This window comes from Lithobates pipiens, unplaced genomic scaffold (genome assembly GCF_037356315.1).
Source record: "Lithobates pipiens isolate NorthernLeopardFrog02 unplaced genomic scaffold, aLitPip1_a1.2 Scaffold_23, whole genome shotgun sequence".
Classification (NCBI taxonomy): domain Eukaryota; kingdom Metazoa; phylum Chordata; class Amphibia; order Anura; family Ranidae; genus Lithobates; species Lithobates pipiens.
In genome coordinates this window covers 194,106,990-194,124,716 of record NW_027507785.1, presented here as the reverse complement: position 1 = coordinate 194,124,716, position 17,727 = coordinate 194,106,990, and the positions used below count along the sequence as shown (strand labels likewise).

General features: G+C 42.5%; 1 protein-coding gene across 6 annotated transcripts in view; it reads right to left on the bottom strand.

Moving 5' to 3' along the window:
* GPSM2 (G protein signaling modulator 2) overlaps window positions 1-17,727 on the bottom strand; it is an 89,571-nt gene that overhangs the window by 41,036 nt on the left and 30,808 nt on the right. For 5 of the 6 annotated variants that reach the window (XM_077452714.1, XM_077452719.1, XM_077452717.1 and 2 more), the window contains 3 exons: window positions 12,392-12,613; window positions 10,229-10,364; window positions 4,820-4,962 (listed from right to left, as the gene is read on the bottom strand). In XM_077452714.1, the coding sequence (XP_077308840.1) occupies window positions 4,820-4,962; window positions 10,229-10,364; window positions 12,392-12,613 (501 nt within the window). Of the gene's footprint in view, window positions 1-4,819; window positions 4,963-10,228; window positions 10,365-12,391; window positions 12,614-13,632; window positions 13,859-17,727 lie in introns of those variants that run through there. The other variant, XM_077452716.1, reaches the window with a different exon arrangement.

The following is a 17,727-nucleotide window of genomic DNA, read 5'->3' as shown; positions in this document are numbered from 1 at the left end:
GTGCTAGATTTAAAAAAAAACTTCCAGGTTTGACCACTCCATGCAAAATGCCTTTAGTTGTCTGTGGGTTGCATGTACTGCCCCTTTCAAATCCCCCCAGAACATTAGTTAGATTCAAATCAAAGCTTTTATTAGGCCAGGCCAAAAGTACTCCATTTCTACTTTGAGACATTCTTTTGTGGGTGTTCCAAGATCAATTTCTGGTTTAAATTAATTTTTCAAACAGATGGCCTCACATTCTCATCAAGCAAAATGAAATACGATACAGAATTCATAGCCAATTTGATGACTGAGCTGTCCAGGCTTTGAAGCACCAAAACAACCCCAAACTAATATTTTCACCACCTTGCTTTACAGTCGGCATTACGTTTTTACTGAAATGCTGCATTTCATTTACAAATGTCTAATATAACGATGGCCAAATAACTCCTTGATTCACCAATCCACATCCCTGGTCTCCGTCTATATGTTCAATGACAAGCTGCAGGCTGTAAATGTTTTTTGGAAGCAAATGCTTTTTCGTGGCACACTTCATATGTAGATTAAACTGGTGCAATCTCTGATTGTAGAGGCTTGCATTTTGACACCATTTGCTGTAAGGGTAGCTGTAGATTTTGAAAATACATTTTGGGGTTCTTAGAGACCTTTTAGCATTTAAAGGGTCAGTTCTTAGACTGAATTTGCTTGTTAACCAGTTCTGGACTAATTAGCCATCAACTAAAATCTAGGTCACTTGTAGATTTTCTTGGAATGATAAATTTCAAATAATTTTGCAAACTTTTAATGCAATGCCAGATTCCTAGCCATACAATTGTTAAGGCTCATAAAGAGCTCTTGATAGCGGCATAATGACACTATACGTCTCAAAAGAGAACTTTTGAACCTGAATATAGAGAATACAGTATCTCACAAAAGTTACACCTCTTACATTTTTGTAAATATTTTATTATATATTTTCATGTGACAACACTGAAGAAATTACACTTTACATTGTAGCAAAGTAGAGAGTGTAAAGTAGAGAGTGTAAAGTAGTAAATATTGTCCCCTCAAAATAACACACAGCCATTAAGGTTTAAACCGCTGGCAAAAAAAGTGGAGTACACCCCCTAAGTGAAAATGTCCAAACTGGGCCCAATTAGCCTTTTTTTTCCCAATGTCATGTGACTTGTTAGAGTTACAAGGTCTCAGGTGTTAAATTCTGTGTTATTGCTCTCACTTTGTCATACTGGTCATTCGAAGTTCAACATGGCACCTCATGGAAAAGAACTCTGAGGATCTGAAAAAAGAATTGTTGCTCTGCATTATGATGGCCTAGGCTATAAGAAGATTGGCAAGACCCTAAATCTGAGCTGCAGCACAGCGGCCAAGACCATACATTGATTTAACAGGACAGGTTCCACTCAGAACAGGCCTCGCCATTGGTCGACCAAAGAAGTTGAATGCAAGTGCTCAGCGTTATATCCAGAGGTTATCTTTGGGAAATAGACGTATGAGTTCTGCCAGCATTGCTGCAGAGGTTGAATGGATGGGGGGGGGGTCAGCCTGTCAGTGCTCAGACCATACGTTGCACACTACATCAAATTAGCCTGCTGAAGACAAACAGACTAAGGACATGGATTGAAAAGAAAAATATATGTTAAGCGCTACCTCCCTTCAAAGATGAAGAAATATTAGATAATCTAAACACAACCTAAAAGATTAGTGGAAGTGGAATTAGTGGAAGTGTTAAATATAGCACAAATAATGTCAAGCTGCTGCTAACAAAGCAAACAGAATATTGGCATGGATTAACTCCAGGGATAAAGCGATAATTCTCCCACTCTGTAAGACTTTGGTACAGCCTCACCTGGAGTATGCTGTCCAGTTCCGGGCACCAGTCCTCAGGAAAGACGTGCTGGAAATGGAGCGAGTACAAAGAAGGGCAACAAAGTTAATAAAAGGGTCTGGAGGACATCAGTTATGAATAAAGGTTCAGGGCATTGAACTTTTTCTCTCTGGAGAAGAGACGCTTGGGAGGGGATATGATTTCAATTTACAAATACCATACTGGTGACCCTACAATAGGGATAAAACTTTTCTGCGAAAGGGATTTTAATAAGTCACATGGCCACTCATTAAAGCTTGAAGAAAAGACGTTTAACCTTAAAGCGGAGTTTCACCCAAAGACTTCCGCTCGTTTGTCTTTTCTTCCTCTCCGGTGTCACAATTTTCACCTTCTGGGAGCCCGTGCCATGGCCCATGACATTGTGGGACTCCCCCCCCCCGTCGCCAGGCCAGGAGGAGAGAGGAGAGGGGCCTCGCGCATGAACAGTAGGGTTCCCGGTGTGAAGCCTCAAGGCTACACTGCCGTGTTCCCTCACCTGCAGTGGCACCCGACAGCTGATGGAAACATCAGTTGCGGTGACGACATTGCTGGACTACAGGATAGGCAAGTATCCTATTAACAGCCAGCAGCTGCTGGCTTTTACATTTTTTTTTTTGGGCAGACCTCCACTTTAAACTACGTAGAGGGTTCTTTACTGTAAGAGTGGCAAGGATGTGGAATTCCCTTCCACAGGGGGTTGTCTCAGCGGGGGGAATCAATAGTTTTTTTGTTTTTTTTTAAACTATTAGACAAGCACCTGAACGACTGCAACATACAAGGATATACAATGTAATGCTGACATAATCACACACATAGGTTGGACGTGTGTCTTTTTTCAACCTCACCTACTATGCAACTATGTTTTATAGTATTACACTATGCCATCTCCTTTTTTACCCTTACGTTGCCATCATCTATGAGAGACCAAGCTTGCAGGAGCCCAGTGTTGGGAGCTCAAAAGACACTGGATGGAGACCAATGGGAAAGTGCTACTTGGCCTAATTGGGGGCCTTTTTGGGAGGTGAGCACATAGTGCGACTGGTGGCGGGTCCACTTGGTGTTATTCACTCATGGATTGTGTGTTATATTTGTTTCCACTAGAGGTCACTGGTTGCTCACATTTATATTATTGTGTTTCATGTAATATTATTTGTGCTATATTAACACTTTCACTAATGTTTTAGTTTGTGTTCATATTATCTAATATTTCTTCATCTTTGAAGGGAAGTAGCACTTCATACATTTTCTTTTCACTAGGGTCTGCTAATAAAAATTGGTGTATAGCAGCAACCGCCTATATTTAAACACTTAACTTTAATAGTAGCGCAGAAGTACACTATTTATAAAGGACATTGATTACTGGAACCATGTCCTGTGGTCTGATGAGACCAAGATAAACTTATTTGGTTCAGATGGTGCCAAGCGTGTGTGGCGTGGCGGCAACCAGGTGAGGAGTACAAAGACAAGTGTGTCTTGCCTACAGTCAAGCATGGTGGTGAGAGTGTCATGGTCTGGGGCTGCATGAGTGCTGCCGGCACTGGGGTGCTACAGTTCATTGAGGGAACCATGAATTCCCAACATGTACTGTGACATACTGAAGCAGAGCATGACCCCCCCCCCCCCCCTTCGGAGACTGGGCCACAGGGCAGTATTCCAACATAATAAACCCAAACACACCTCCAAGACTACCACTGGCTTGCTAAAAAAGCTGAGGGTAAAGTTGGACTGGCCAAGCATGTCTCCACCAGACCTAAACCCTATTGAACATCTGTGGGGTATCCTCAAATGGAAGGTGGAGGAGAACAAGGGTCTCTAACATCCACCAGCTCCATAAGGTCATCTTGGAGGAGTGGAAGAGGACTCCAGTGGCAACCTGTGAAACTCTGGTCACACACCATGCCCAAGAGGGTTAAGGCAGTGCTGGAAAATAATGGTGGCCACACAATATATTGACACTTTGGGCCCAATTTGGACATTTTTAGTTAGTTATTTTGAGGGGACATCAGATTGACAGTTATACAAGCTGTAAACTCACTACTTTACATTGTAGCAAAAGTGTCATTTCTTCAGTGTTACAGTGAAAATATATTTACAAAAATGTGAGGGGTGTACACACACACACACACACACACACACACACACACACACACTGCTCAAGGAGGTTCTAATCACGACACCTAATCTGGAACAACCAGTTCGAATTTTCATGGAGCTGAAATGGCAGTACATGCAGCAGTATAATTACGTTTTTTTCCACATGACAAATCTTCAGTTTGATACGTTTAGATTATAAGAACAAATACACCATGCTAATTTTATGTGTCATTTGTTCGAGTAAATCACCTTCATCTATAGGCACGGTTTGAATGATGATCTTGTATTTGCTAGCTCATATAGGTTGAAAAACTCAAAATAATGAGGTGTACTTCACATGACTGTATATAATCCGCAAACATAAAAAAGCAAAGAAAAATCCACACTCATTCTTCCAGTTAAATGAGCCAAATACTAAATTTTTACCTTATACGCTCCTCTCACAGCAACAGAGGCAGTTCTGGCAATCCAGAAAACCACATGCTGGATTAGGTGTGGCTGGTTGCTTACTTGCAAGCTACAGGTGAATCAGAAGTGACCATACGGATCACCAATACCTCTGCAACTTTCTTTTCAGTGTAGTGCAAGCAAACACAGCCTAAATGGGAGTCACAACTCTTCTCTGAATACAGGAAAAGAGCAGCATTGTTGCCACAGCATCACAGGAAACTGCATTAGGTGGACATCACTGGCAGGTTCAACATATTTGTCAGACTTTACAGCTGGACTAAGAAAACTATAAGTGCAGATGCAGCACATTTTCCTTTTAGAAGGGAGGCCATAGTTCTGCTTTAAAAATTAACCATTTAGATTATTAGGCCTGCTATCCTCAAAAGCACAAAACATTTCCCTCCTACTTACTCATAAAAATCCACAGCCTTCTGTAGAGCTATTTTCACCTCTTCTGGAAACTCTCCAGGATCACGTGTCCCAATGCATGCCAAGCTTTTTCCCTTTGAGTGGTACACATTTCCCAGGTTGTAAAGTGCTCTAGCTTCCCCAACCTGTTTGGGTAAGAAAATAAAAGTACTCAGCATCTCATTAATCTGATCAGAACAGATCAGCATTAAACAAGTTCAGGAAAAAAAATAAAACAATACGAACCCTTTGATATTGACCATAATGTAAAACAAACTATAAACACCAATGCCTGAGTATTAAAACAAAGCAACTTCAAGCAACAAGTAAAGTCAATGACTGAATGGCTATTGCAATCTATGAAATACTGCAAATCTGTTTAACCACTGAGCACTTAAAAGCGGTAGTAAAGCCGCTGAGTTTTTTTTTTTCATACCTGCAAGGGAAAAGGCATAATGAGCTAGTATGCACCGCATGCTAGCTCATTATGAAATACTTACCTTATAACGAGGCGCCGACATCTCGCCCGATGCAAGCCGAGGGAGCTGACATGTTCCCTCAGTGTGTCTTCCAGGTATCGGATATCGTCACTCCCGCGCATGCGCACAGGAGATTTCTTCCCGGCAGGGTCTGGCGTCTGCCAGACTTTCAGTCGAGAATCCCCCGTGTGCATGCGCCGCTGCAGTCAGCGGCGCATTGCGAGGGCAATATCTCCTAAACCATACAGTTTCCATTATAAAATTTTGCAAATTAGTAATTTTTGTTCATATATTTTGGCCAAAATTTATACTGCTACATTTCTTTGGTAAAAATAACCCAAATCAGTGTATATTATTTGGTCTTTGTGAAAGTTAGAGAGTCCACAAGCTATGGTGCCAATCTCTGAAAATTGATCTCACCTGATGTATTGATGGCCTCTCTCATTTCTTGAGACCCTAACAAGCCAGGAAAGTACAAATACCCCCCAGTTGTAATTTTTTTGGAACGTAGACATTCCAAGGTATTTAGTAAGATACATCGTAATTTTTTTGAAGTTGTAATTTTTCCCCACAAATCAAGATTTTGTTTACTTTTTCGCAAAATTGTTATATTAGCCGGCTATTTCTCACACACAGCATATGAATAGCACAAATTACACCCCAAAAAAAAAAAACATACTACCCCTCCTGAGTACAGCGATACCACATGTGTGAGACTTAAGCTGGATTCACACCTATGCATTATTTGTGCTTTTTGCATTTTGCAGATTTGCACTACAGAATGTGTTGCATAGGAAACCATGTTAAATGAACTGTAGTGCAAATATGAAAAATACAAAAAGCACTAAAAATGCATAGGTGTGAATCCAGCCTTACACAGCGTGGCCACATACAGAGGCCCAACATGCAGGGCGTTCTTGGAGCATAAATTAGGCATATAATTTCTTGACTATCTAACACTTTTGAAGGCCCTGGAGCACCAAGACAATGGAAATGCCCCAAAAATTACCCCATTTTGGAATGAAAACACCCCAACATATAATCTATGTGGCATAATGAGTCTTTTGAACATGTCATTTTTTTTCTCCAAGTTTCTGGAAAATGTGTAAAGAAATTATTATTTTTTTAACACAGTTATCCATTTATACAATATTTCTAACACATAGCATGTACATACCAAAAATTACACCCCAAAATAGATTCTCCTACTCCTGAGTATGGCGATACCACAGGTGGCGGACTTTTACACAGCCTGGCCACAGAGAGGCTCAACATACAGGGAGCACCATCAGGCATTCTAGGGGCATAAATGTCAAATCTAATTTGACTACCTATTACACTTTTGTGAGGCACTCCAGTGGCATGGATGAGTACCGATTTGGCATGGATGGGGATGGCCGAGTATGGATGGGATGGCTGGGTACGGCTGAGTATTGCTGAGTATGGATGGCTGAGTATTGCTGAGTATGGATGGATGAGTATTGCTGAGTATGGATGGATGAGTATTGCTGAGTATGGATGGCTGAGTATTGCTGAGTATGGATGGATGAGTATTGCTGAGTATGGATGGATGAGTATTGCTGAGTATGGATGGATGAGTATTGCTGAGTATGGATGGATGAGTATTGCTGAGTATGGATGGATGAGTATTGCTGAGTATGGATGGATGAGTATTGCTGAGTATGGATGGATGAGTATTGCTGAGTATGGATGGATGAGTATTGCTGAGTATGGATGGATGAGTATTGCTGAGTATGGATGGCTGGCTGAACATGGATGGATGAGCATTGCAGAATATGGATGGCTGGCTGAGCATGGATTGCTGGCTGAATGGCCGGCCAAGTATTGATAGATGGATGGCTGGCTGAGTATGGATGACTGGCTGATTGGCTGGAGTGGGCACAAATCGGCGCTGTGGCACTACACATCCAGCCCACAGCGCTGCAGCAGCATCTTATCTCTCCCCTCTCTGTACCGATTGGGGAGAGAGGAACCGGACATGATGCCGATTTGTTTACAAGTGATCACTCCGTCATTTGACGGAGCGTTTACGCGGTAAACGGCCACTGTCAGCGGTCACGGATGTTCCCAGGGGGGCATGGGAGCAAGATTCTGGGAGGACATAGATGTATACGCCCTCCCAGAGTCATCGAGCTGCGCAGTAGCCGTCATTCGGCTATAGCACTGTCGTTAAGTAGTTAAAGCGGAGTTCTGCCGGCCTCTTTAACAATTAAAAGTCAGCAGCTACACAGCTGCGGACATTACATTAGGACACTTACCTGTAGTCCAGCGACGTCAGCACCACAGCCGATGTTTTATGGCCGGGTCCCTACTGCGCATGCTGCACTCTCTCACTGGCCCGGCAACAGGGGAGGGAGGAGGCGCTACTGACATAATTCCCCACGGCCCGGTCTCTCAGAAGTGGGGACAGGGTACCTGCAAAAAAGGATCCGCTCCCCCTTTCCCCCAAGAAGTGCAAATGTGACTACGGAGGGAGGGGGGTTGGAATCAGATAAGCAGAAGTTACACTTTTGGGTGAAACTCCGCTTTAAGTTAGTGTCCCCACTGGAATAACTGTATCTGGAGATTTCCAGTGGTTATATTAAAGAAAATAAATAAACAAATCAACCTCCTTTGCAGCCTGAAACGAAGACCGAAACCGTTGTTTTAGCCAGCTGTATTTACCAGTGCAACTTATAACACACGCCCGCCTATTTTGTTGGACCACATTTTGCTTTAATTACAGCCTTTACCCTGGGTTCACACTTGTGCGATACGGGAACCAGCACGATTTCAGCGCCGATTCCCGCATCACTATTTTTTTTTTTTTTTTTTTAGAGACATAAAGAAGCAACACTATGGGTGAAGCATAAATACTTGTAGACCTTTAGCCAAGTAAAAAGTTAATTTATTGCACTTCTGGGAAACAAACAACAACTTGTCAACGATAAAAGCTTGCAGGGGTTGCAGAGGCAATCATAAAATAATATAGTCAATGTAGATACTAATGTAAAAGAATATTAAAAGGAACGGTACCACTGTAACATCCAGGTGGGGAGGGATTAACATCAACCAATCAGCTATGAACAAGGAAAGTGATGTAGTAATCCATGTCAAGAATGATGGAAATCCAGTAATTGAAAAGGGGTGGTGGTATCACAACCTTTTACCTCTAGCTAGCAGTCAGACTCAGCTGGTGTCCAAGATGAATAACCACCTTAGTTGTCAGCTCTATAGCTGATCGCGGGTGTGAATCCCGCTGAGCTGCGGGTGTATGATATGATGTCCACCGTTGAGGAATGGAACCAGGAGAGCTGAACGATCTGGCTGGAGCCGGGCGCACAGGAGGACGTTGGCGTTGTGCCAAATATGAAGAGAAACAGTATACCCGTCTGTCGTGGTGGACCGCAAGCTCTGGGTTGCCGTAGCTTACATGTTTCGTGTGCATGTGCTTTTTCAAAGTACTTTGGAGGTGGGGAAACATGCTCCTGAGACTCCATAGGAGAAGGGGCCCCACTACACCAAGAGCAACCACTGCTATGGGACACCCCCCGCGCCGGTAGCGGCACCAGATACCAGCCTGCAGCAAAGAAGGGACCCCACCAGACTCACCACCCCACCAGCGTAGCACTTGCTGTCTCAGATGTAGTCCCGTGCACACGTGGTGTCCGAGGAAGAAGCCAACCACACAAGTCAGCACTGGGATAAAAGAAGGAGCTCCCGCCTGCTAAAAACTCTGTTCTGGGCTACACAGCAATGGCCACAGCTGCCTGAGCACAGTATCCACAGTATCGTGGCCACTGGACTACACAAACATGGCCGCCAGTCATAGGAAGTTAGCAAGCACTAGGAGAAAAGTCGCCGGCTATGGCAAAATGACCGCCACCTATTCAAACCCACCAAAGGAGAGAGGGGGACAAGTATACTGTGGCCGAAAGCCGAATCCTCAGCTGCTCGAACATCCACTTGATCAAATTTTGTGAATGTATGCACTGAAGACCAGGGAGCAGCCTTACAAATCTGAGCCACAGATACCCGATGGCGAAAAGCCCAGGAGGTTCCTACACCCCTGGTAGAATGACCTCTCATCCTAAAGGGAGGAGCTTTACGTTTCAGACCATAGACCTGAATGACCAATTGACTGGCCCAATTGACAATGTAAGGTGCCTTCCCCTTCTTGAGTCCTTTTGGTAAAACAAAAAAGGAGTCTGATCCTCAGATCTCCACAGATCTAGACAAATAAACCTTGACTGCCTGGACAACGTCCAAAGAATGCAGTCTCTCTTCCCCCAAAAGCGGCTGAGAGAAAAAAGAAGGCAAAATAATGTCCTGATTTAAATGAAAGGCCGACACCATTTTTGGCAAAAAGGATGAAACAGGTCGTAACTAGGCTTGCCACCTCATTCCTTTAAATCCGAACGCACATAAATTACAATTAGGTTCTGAGGCCAATTTAATACAGATAGGGCACAAATTAAGTTTAATTACCACCTCAATCATCCACAGAACCTGTGTAATTCATGTGTTCGGGTTTAAAAGGGATGAGGTGGCAACTCTAGTCGTAGCACGACCCTGACGTGGTGAAGGATCAAGTATGGTTCCCTGCACGAAAGGGCTGCCGACACAGACAACCTTCTAGCCGAGGCGATGACCATCAGGAAGGCTAGCTTGCGGAGCAATGTCCTCCTCTAAGATTTCTATAGATATCCTATTTTATATTTGTCTAACAGTTCCAGATATAACAAGCTGCTCTGTATCAGTGAATGCATGTAGATGCTCTGCAAGCTGATCTACATCATAAATAGAAAATGAGGGTGATCATCAGAAGGATGCACCTAAGCAAACATGAAATTTGAGATAAGCCCAGCCACATATTCAGAAGGAAAGAAATTAAAAATGCTACAGCAAAATTCTAACACATCATTTAATATACCTTATCAAACAACTCTCGGGAAATGTCCAAGTGCCTCTCACAGCATAAAATAGCTTCATCAAAATTACCCAAGACTTTCAAAGTGTTGCCAAGGTTTCCACTGGCTTTGGCTTCCCCAAGTCTATCACCAATTGTTCTGCAATATCAACAAAAAATAAAAATATGTTATTTAAAAACAAATTCACAGAACACTCCAATGTTTTAGAAGTAGAAGCTCTATAAGCAAGAGAAATAATGTATAGCTTATCTTGCTTACATTACAAGCTGGTTAATTTGAACAAACCTTTAAAGTGGTATTAAAGGTTTGCTTTATAAAAAAATAAAAAACCCACACCAAACGTGTTATACTTACCTTCTCTGTGCAGTTGTTTTGCAGAGTAGCCCCGACCCTCCTCTTCTTGAGTCCCCTTGTCAGCCCTCCTGGCTCCTCCATCTTGACCAGTGCCCCAATAGCAAGCTGCTTGCTACATATAGTATGCAGCTACAAAGACTTCCCGCCTCACTCCCAGGAAAATAGAGTCAGGCTGAGCATCACTCAGCCATTGACCGGAAGCTTTGTAGTCTTTGAATGAATACAAAGCTTCCCCTGATTGGCTGAGGTAGAAAGGCAGATGACATCACAATCGCCAGAGAAAGCCTTGTTTTCATTCATAGAATCGCCGAGCAGTGCTCAGCCCAACTCTATTTTGTTCCAGGAGTGAGACAGGGATAACATACTATGTAGCACTGCCAAAACAACGCTGTATAATGTATGTATAGCTGAGGCTACATACAGTAAATTCCGAGTGCCTAGCAAGCACACCTGTTAGAGTAAAGATTTTGTTTGGGACAGCTTGGCCCAAAGAAACTATTTAAAGAACCATTAAACTTAGGGATCAGTTTTAATGACATTCATAGATTAATAGGTATGTTTTGCAGAAAATTATCAGAAGCCAACATATTTCACGTAAAGCAGTTCTAGTATGGAGTGCTCCGTTCTAATACCCATCTAAGAACTCGGAACATTAACACTCCTCAGTGATGACTGTTATACACTGGATCACATGGATTTCTCCTCCATTACTTTTCTGGGGGCAACCCAAAATTTTGTATTTTTTTTTTCCCCCCATTTTCAATGATAAACAGGTCAAATAAAGAGGCTAAATCTCTAAATGGGGGGCACAGACAGCAATGGCTATGTGCCGTTAGGACAGCCGACCTCTTGAAGGCTTCAACAAGCCAAAAAAAAAATAAAACGTGGCGTGCCATTGGTACCATCTGGTGGATCATAGCAGGACAACGCTGGAATTGCTGGAAGGCAGAGTAGGCTATTTCAGCTCAACCCAGCTAACAAGGTAAGAGAGGGTTAGGATCAAAGTTAACACTGGGAGAGGACGGGTGAAGTCTTTTTAAAACACTCTAAGGGGTTGATTTACTAAAGGCAAATTCACTTTGCACTGTAAGTGTACTTGGAAGTGCAGTCGCTCTAGGTCTGAGGGGGGAAGAGCTGCTGATTTCTATCACCAATCATGTACAAACAAAAATGCGGTTTTCCTTGCATGTTCCCCTCAGATCTAGAGTGATTGCACTTCCAAGTGCACATGTAGTGCAAAGTGCAAATAAACCCCTAAGGCACCATTTACACTTGAGCTGAGTGAGTGCCTTTAGTAATTTTTCAGGCCTTTTTATTTGTATGCATTTCAGGCTTGAGCTATTTTTCTTTTTGCCAATTTTTAGCCAATGGAAAGCTAGGCAAGAAAGTGTGAAAATGCCGGAGTTCCCAGTGAAGTGTACCAGGGTCAAAACAAGTGGTTTTAACCCCCCCCCCCAAAAAAAAAGCCAATTTACATTTTGGAAAGACAAGTTTCAAGCAACATTATGTTGAAAGTGTCTCGAGTTGCAAATCGCTCAGGTGTGAACAGCACTTAGAGCAGGTAACTGTCCAAAAACACATTTTGCCATGAATATAGGTGTGATCCTTCACTTTAACAGTTCATTCATTATTCTGTATGGTTGTATCAAGACTACAATTACTGTTCACATGCAAGTTTTTATTTAGGCTTCATCATGTATAGCAAAACCCTGATACCTAATAGTAATCCTAGAAAGCAGGCCATGCATTCCTTAGACAATCACGCACCCTCTTCTCTCCAACAACATTTACAATCTCACTCTTGTATTTACCTTGCTAGTGTTAGATCATGATGGTGGTATTCCAATGCTTTGTTGTACTCATGCAGGTAGAAATATGCATTGCCCAGTTGACTGTATATGGCACTCAGAGTTTTCAGGTCTTCAGTTCCCACCTGCACGGCCGCCTCAAAAAACGAAACTCCAGCCCGACAGTCTCCTGCCTTGCACAACCGTTCCCCTTCCAAAGCCAGCTCCAGACAGGATGCCTCCATTCTTAAAAACAGAATATTGTTTTTTTATGAGACCAAGGAAAAGACGGCATATTCCAGAAGAATAAATCAGTACCTACGATGACTATTTGCCATGCACTAACATGGTCCCACATGCAAAGGGTTAAAAACTGTAATACTGGATTTGTCTAAGGATTTGAATGATTAATGATGTTTCAGCTGTGAAACAGCAGGGATCTTCACTTACAAAGGTCTCAGTGCATGAATTAATAAACAGGAGCAATGCCAACCAATCAACATTTCAGAAAGTAGAACAGAGTATTTGTAAAGGTCACATATACAATATACACAGTGCATTTTATATGGAACATATCTCGCAATTCCCACCCACCCACACACTATACAATGTCAAATACAGCCAATGCATTCCTCCTAAAATGCAATCGCAAGAAAATTCCAAAAAAAGAAAATCTAGTGCCGGTCACCCTTTTACCTACTGAACAACAACTCCTTGTACAACATTATATACCTTTCAAAAAAAAAAAAAAAAAAATTACCAGGATGAATGTTTTTTTTAAATAAAGCCCAAAAAATGTCTAAGAAGTGTACTAAAATAAGGGGATATTTGAAATCATATTTCCCACTGTCATACTGTAGAGAGCTCATTTTTACAAACAGCTGCTAGAAAACAAGCGGTCTCTTTCAGATAAGAGGCATGTAATAGACGCAGCCAACAACTATAGGTTTAGAATAAAAAGGATACCAACATTTACTTAGAAACAACCAAAAAATTAAGTAAAAAATATAAAAATTATCTGTAGACTAAACTCTAGACACCTCATTAACACAAAAATGAATGTGTGATATTTTTTAAGAAAATAAATAAATAAAATAAACCACCAAGAATATTTAATTAGATGTTTGAAACAAAAAGTTCCACTTATCATAAAATAAACTGGTAACTGCCATATTTAGAAACAAATAGCATCTGATACAACACCAAATGCGGGCAAATATATTTAAAGAACACAAAACATAAAGAAGACACATTGGATTTAATACCTTGGAGATTTTCTACAACCTAGGCAGAACGTCATGGCAGACATTCTCAGAACGGAGCTCTTGATGTCTGCTTGGAGGGGTAAAAGCCAGAAAAATTCAAAAACCTTGTGGAAAATGCCATGCCTCTTTAGGCAGGAAGTCTTCAAGGAAAATCCCAAACACTGGAACCATGGAAAGCTGCTCAGGGGATTTCATGGCTTGTACAATTGGGAAAAGGAGGAATGATTTTGAAAATATGCTTTGCCACTGGGAACTGGGCACAGATTAAAAACACAACATGGGTAATCTCAGCTAATCTTCTCCCAGGCTGTCTGCTCTGGCCACCACATGTTAACTGACACTATTAATTAACATCAGTATGCGTTTTTTCTTGATAATTTCTCAAGCTTATATCATACAAGTTAATTTTTTTTTATAACTTCTGCCAGTTTGTGATCAGACCTGTAACTCTTCACTTTTTCTGCAATACGTCACAAGCCATTTGCAGACGTTCCGCTCTAATTGGCTCAGACAGAATGAATGCAAATGGTGAACTAGTCAACTCTCCGTGCGCAAATCATTCTTATCGACCCGATGAGACAGCACCGCGATAAATACATGCTTTTCCAGTCAGTTTTCTAAACTATTAAAAAAGGTTAATGTTCCTTTTTAATATGTGAAAATACACAAATCAAGGAATAGGTTATACCAGATTTTTTTATAGGCCAAAAAAATAAATAAAAATGTATATTGTCAATTGCTGCTAAGTGCTGCTCTCCATCCTAGTCAACATGTTCATGCTAAAAGGAGCAAAAATAAATAAATAGATTTCCCGTCAATCATTAAAAAAATACAGGCAGTAAATGACTTTGCTGTAGTATGACCAGCCTGTCTCAAAATTTTAATCCCAGGAGGAACCCTTAAAAAAAATTCAAGTCTCAGGAAATCCTGGCTAAAAATGTATTCAAGTGTTAATGAAACTGGACTCAACTATGCAGGTGTCTTGTTGAATACTGTCTCCGTCGGATAGCGTCCGCCCTGTACTGCGCTTGCGCCGTATGGACGACAAGGAGACTTTGAAGGTCTCTGAAGATGAACGACGCTTGTGCACCGAGTATAGGTTCAAGCCCCACCATCCAAGTGGACAGAGTTAGAATAAAAAAATGCGGAGTGAAGAGAGGCCGTGCTCGAAGCATGGCGAGTGGCCCTCTTACTAAGTGGTGTTTAACATCATCTACCATATGTCCACTTGCATGGTGGGGCTTGAAACTGGACTCAGAGCACAAGGTACTATTAAGTGCGCAGGAGCCGTTCATCTTCGGAGACTTTCGGCGTCTGTCCTTCGTGCTGCACCTGCGCAGTACGGGGCGGACACTATCCGATGGGGGGGGGGGACAGTTCACGGCAGAGGACCATCAGATTGGGGGGGGGGGGGAGAAATCAATTGACTACAGCTCAAGGAACCCCCAGCTACCTCCAAAGAAACCTTGGCTGAGAAAGGCTCATGTAGGCGGTTATTTCTAGAATCAGAAATGAGATATTACAGTGTTATCCAAACCATAGAGTTTCCCAAACTAGTCAACTGTGTGTGAATCAAGTTAACTTTACTGTATCTTCACTTACTGAACAGCTTACTGAGGAGGAACAGGAAGTGAAAAATTCAGACAGACAAAGAAAAAAAACAAATTTAGAAGGGAAATCGGAGGAAAAAGTAAGTGAACCAACAATGCACTAGCTTAACCACTTGCCGCCCGCCCTATTACAAATTGACGGCGGCAAAGTGGTTTCATAATCCTGATCGGCAGTCATATGACGTCCTCAGGATTATGAGCTGCTGCACGCCCCCGGGGGCGCGCATCGTGGCGATCGTTGTTGCGGGGTGTCAGTCTGACACCCTGCAACTACGATCTCGGTAAAGAGTCTCCGACGGAGACTCTTTACCATGTGATCAGCCGTGTCCAATCACGGCTGATCACAGTGTAAATAGGAAGAGCCGGTGATCGGCTTTTCCTCATTCGCGTCTGTCAGACGCGAGTAGAGGAAAGCCGATCGGCTGCTCCTCTGACAGGGGGGGCCTGTGCTGATCGATTATCAGCACAGCCCCCCTGAGGATGCCCACACTGGACCACCAGGGACGCCACCAGATCACCAGGGATGCCCAGGATAAGGTATGCCACCCTAGACCACCAGGGATTCCAGTCAGTGCTACAATGGATGCCAATCAGTGCCCATAATGGATGCCAATCAGTGCCCACAATGGGCATCACTGATTGGCATGCATTGTTTGGCACTGACTGGCATCCATTAGTACAGTATATTATAATACAATGCCGCCTATCAGTTCCCATCCGTGCCGCTTATCAGTGCCCATCCATGCCCACCTGTGCTGCCTACCCATGCCCACCTGTGCTGCCTACCCATGCCCACCTGTGCCGCCTACCCATGCCCACCTGTGCCGCCTACCCATGCCCACCTGTGCCGCCTACCCATGCCCACCTGTGCCAGCTATCAGTGCCAATTTGTGCCACCTATCAGTGCCCATCCGTGTCGCCCATCAGTGCCACCCATCAGTGCCGCCTATCAGTGTCCATCAATGCCACCTCATCAGTGGCACTTCATTGGTGCCACCTCATCGGTGCCCATCAGTGCCGCCTTATCATTGCCCATCAGTGTATCCCCATCAGTGCCCATCAGTGAAGGAGAAAATTTACTTATTTACAAAGTTTTGTAAAAAATAAAAACCACAGAGGTGATCAAATACCACCAAAAGAAAGCTCTATTTGTGGGAAAAAAATTATAACAATTTCATTTGGGTACAGTATAGCATGACCACGTAATTGTCATTCAAAGTGCGACAGCGCTGAAAGCTTAAAATTGGTCTGGGCAGGAAGGTGTTTAAGTCCCCGGTATTGAAGTTGTTAAAAGGAACCCATTTAGAAAAAAAAAAAAAAAAAAAAAAAAAAAAAAAAAACACCTTTACAACCCCTTTAAACTTTGAAGAGGGTGCCAGGGATGTAAAGCAAGGTAATAACCATGCGGTATCAGGTGAAGCTGGAATACTGCTACTTGCCACAATTCTATTTTTTTATTATGCTGCAGTTTAAAGCAAAGAGTTAACTTAACTGCTTCTATAAGCCATTCTGCAATGTGATTCCATTCATTCTGCATGGCACCCCAGTGTGTGATTTGCAAAAATTGTTCTTTGTTTGGCAGTGAATTGGTATGCTGCAACACACATGCAACGAAAAGGGGTACAATTCAGAATGAATCACATCAATGCATGCAACATGCATGTCTGCACATTGTGGTAAAGTGTAGTACCACAACCCCATAATGTGAATGGGCCCCTTATAAGAGTTTGAGGTATGTGCACTAAAAGACATCTTTTAAAGACAGTGTGATTGAGAACATAGAAGTACTGACATTAAAAGCACTGCAACAGATTTAATATTAATGCTCAAGGCCATGAGTATTGTAAAGAGTAACGTACAATCTGCTCTTTGTAATGAGTACATAAAGTACCAAGTTTTATCAAGCAAGTTGCCAACAGACCAGTCACATGTTTAAATAAAAGCAAGCCATTTAGATTAGCAAAGGGTTTGCAACATTTTTGTTTGTATTTGTGATCCCAGAATCTGCAGCCTAGGCAGCCAAGAAATACAACAGTTTACAACTTAACAAAATCAGGGTGGATTTGATTTAAATCAGTAGTAAAAAGGTTTAAATTAAATCATAATTTTTAAAGCGCAACTGTCATCTGTCCCGCAGCGGCTCCTCCTTTGATCCGCTGTTGACTTAGACAGTTTTATGCACTTTAATGGGACAGCTGGTGATGCGGCAGTGACAAAAGGCGAGGGACGTGGCGGCAGAAGGTGAGTGGATGCCCACTAGCAGGCACTGCCATGATGGATCTGAAATGACAGGTGCTCTTTAAATGTAAGGACTTATTCTTGTTGGTAGTTAGAATCCTTAATATTTGCAAAAAAAAGCTTATTAGGGAACCTTCTTCTCTTTCAGGTTAGTAAATATTCCCAAACTGTCTTTTTTACAGCCTGCTGTCATTTTGCTTCTCAAGTTAGGAGTAAAGCCCTTCAAGATATGTGCAGAAAGATCACA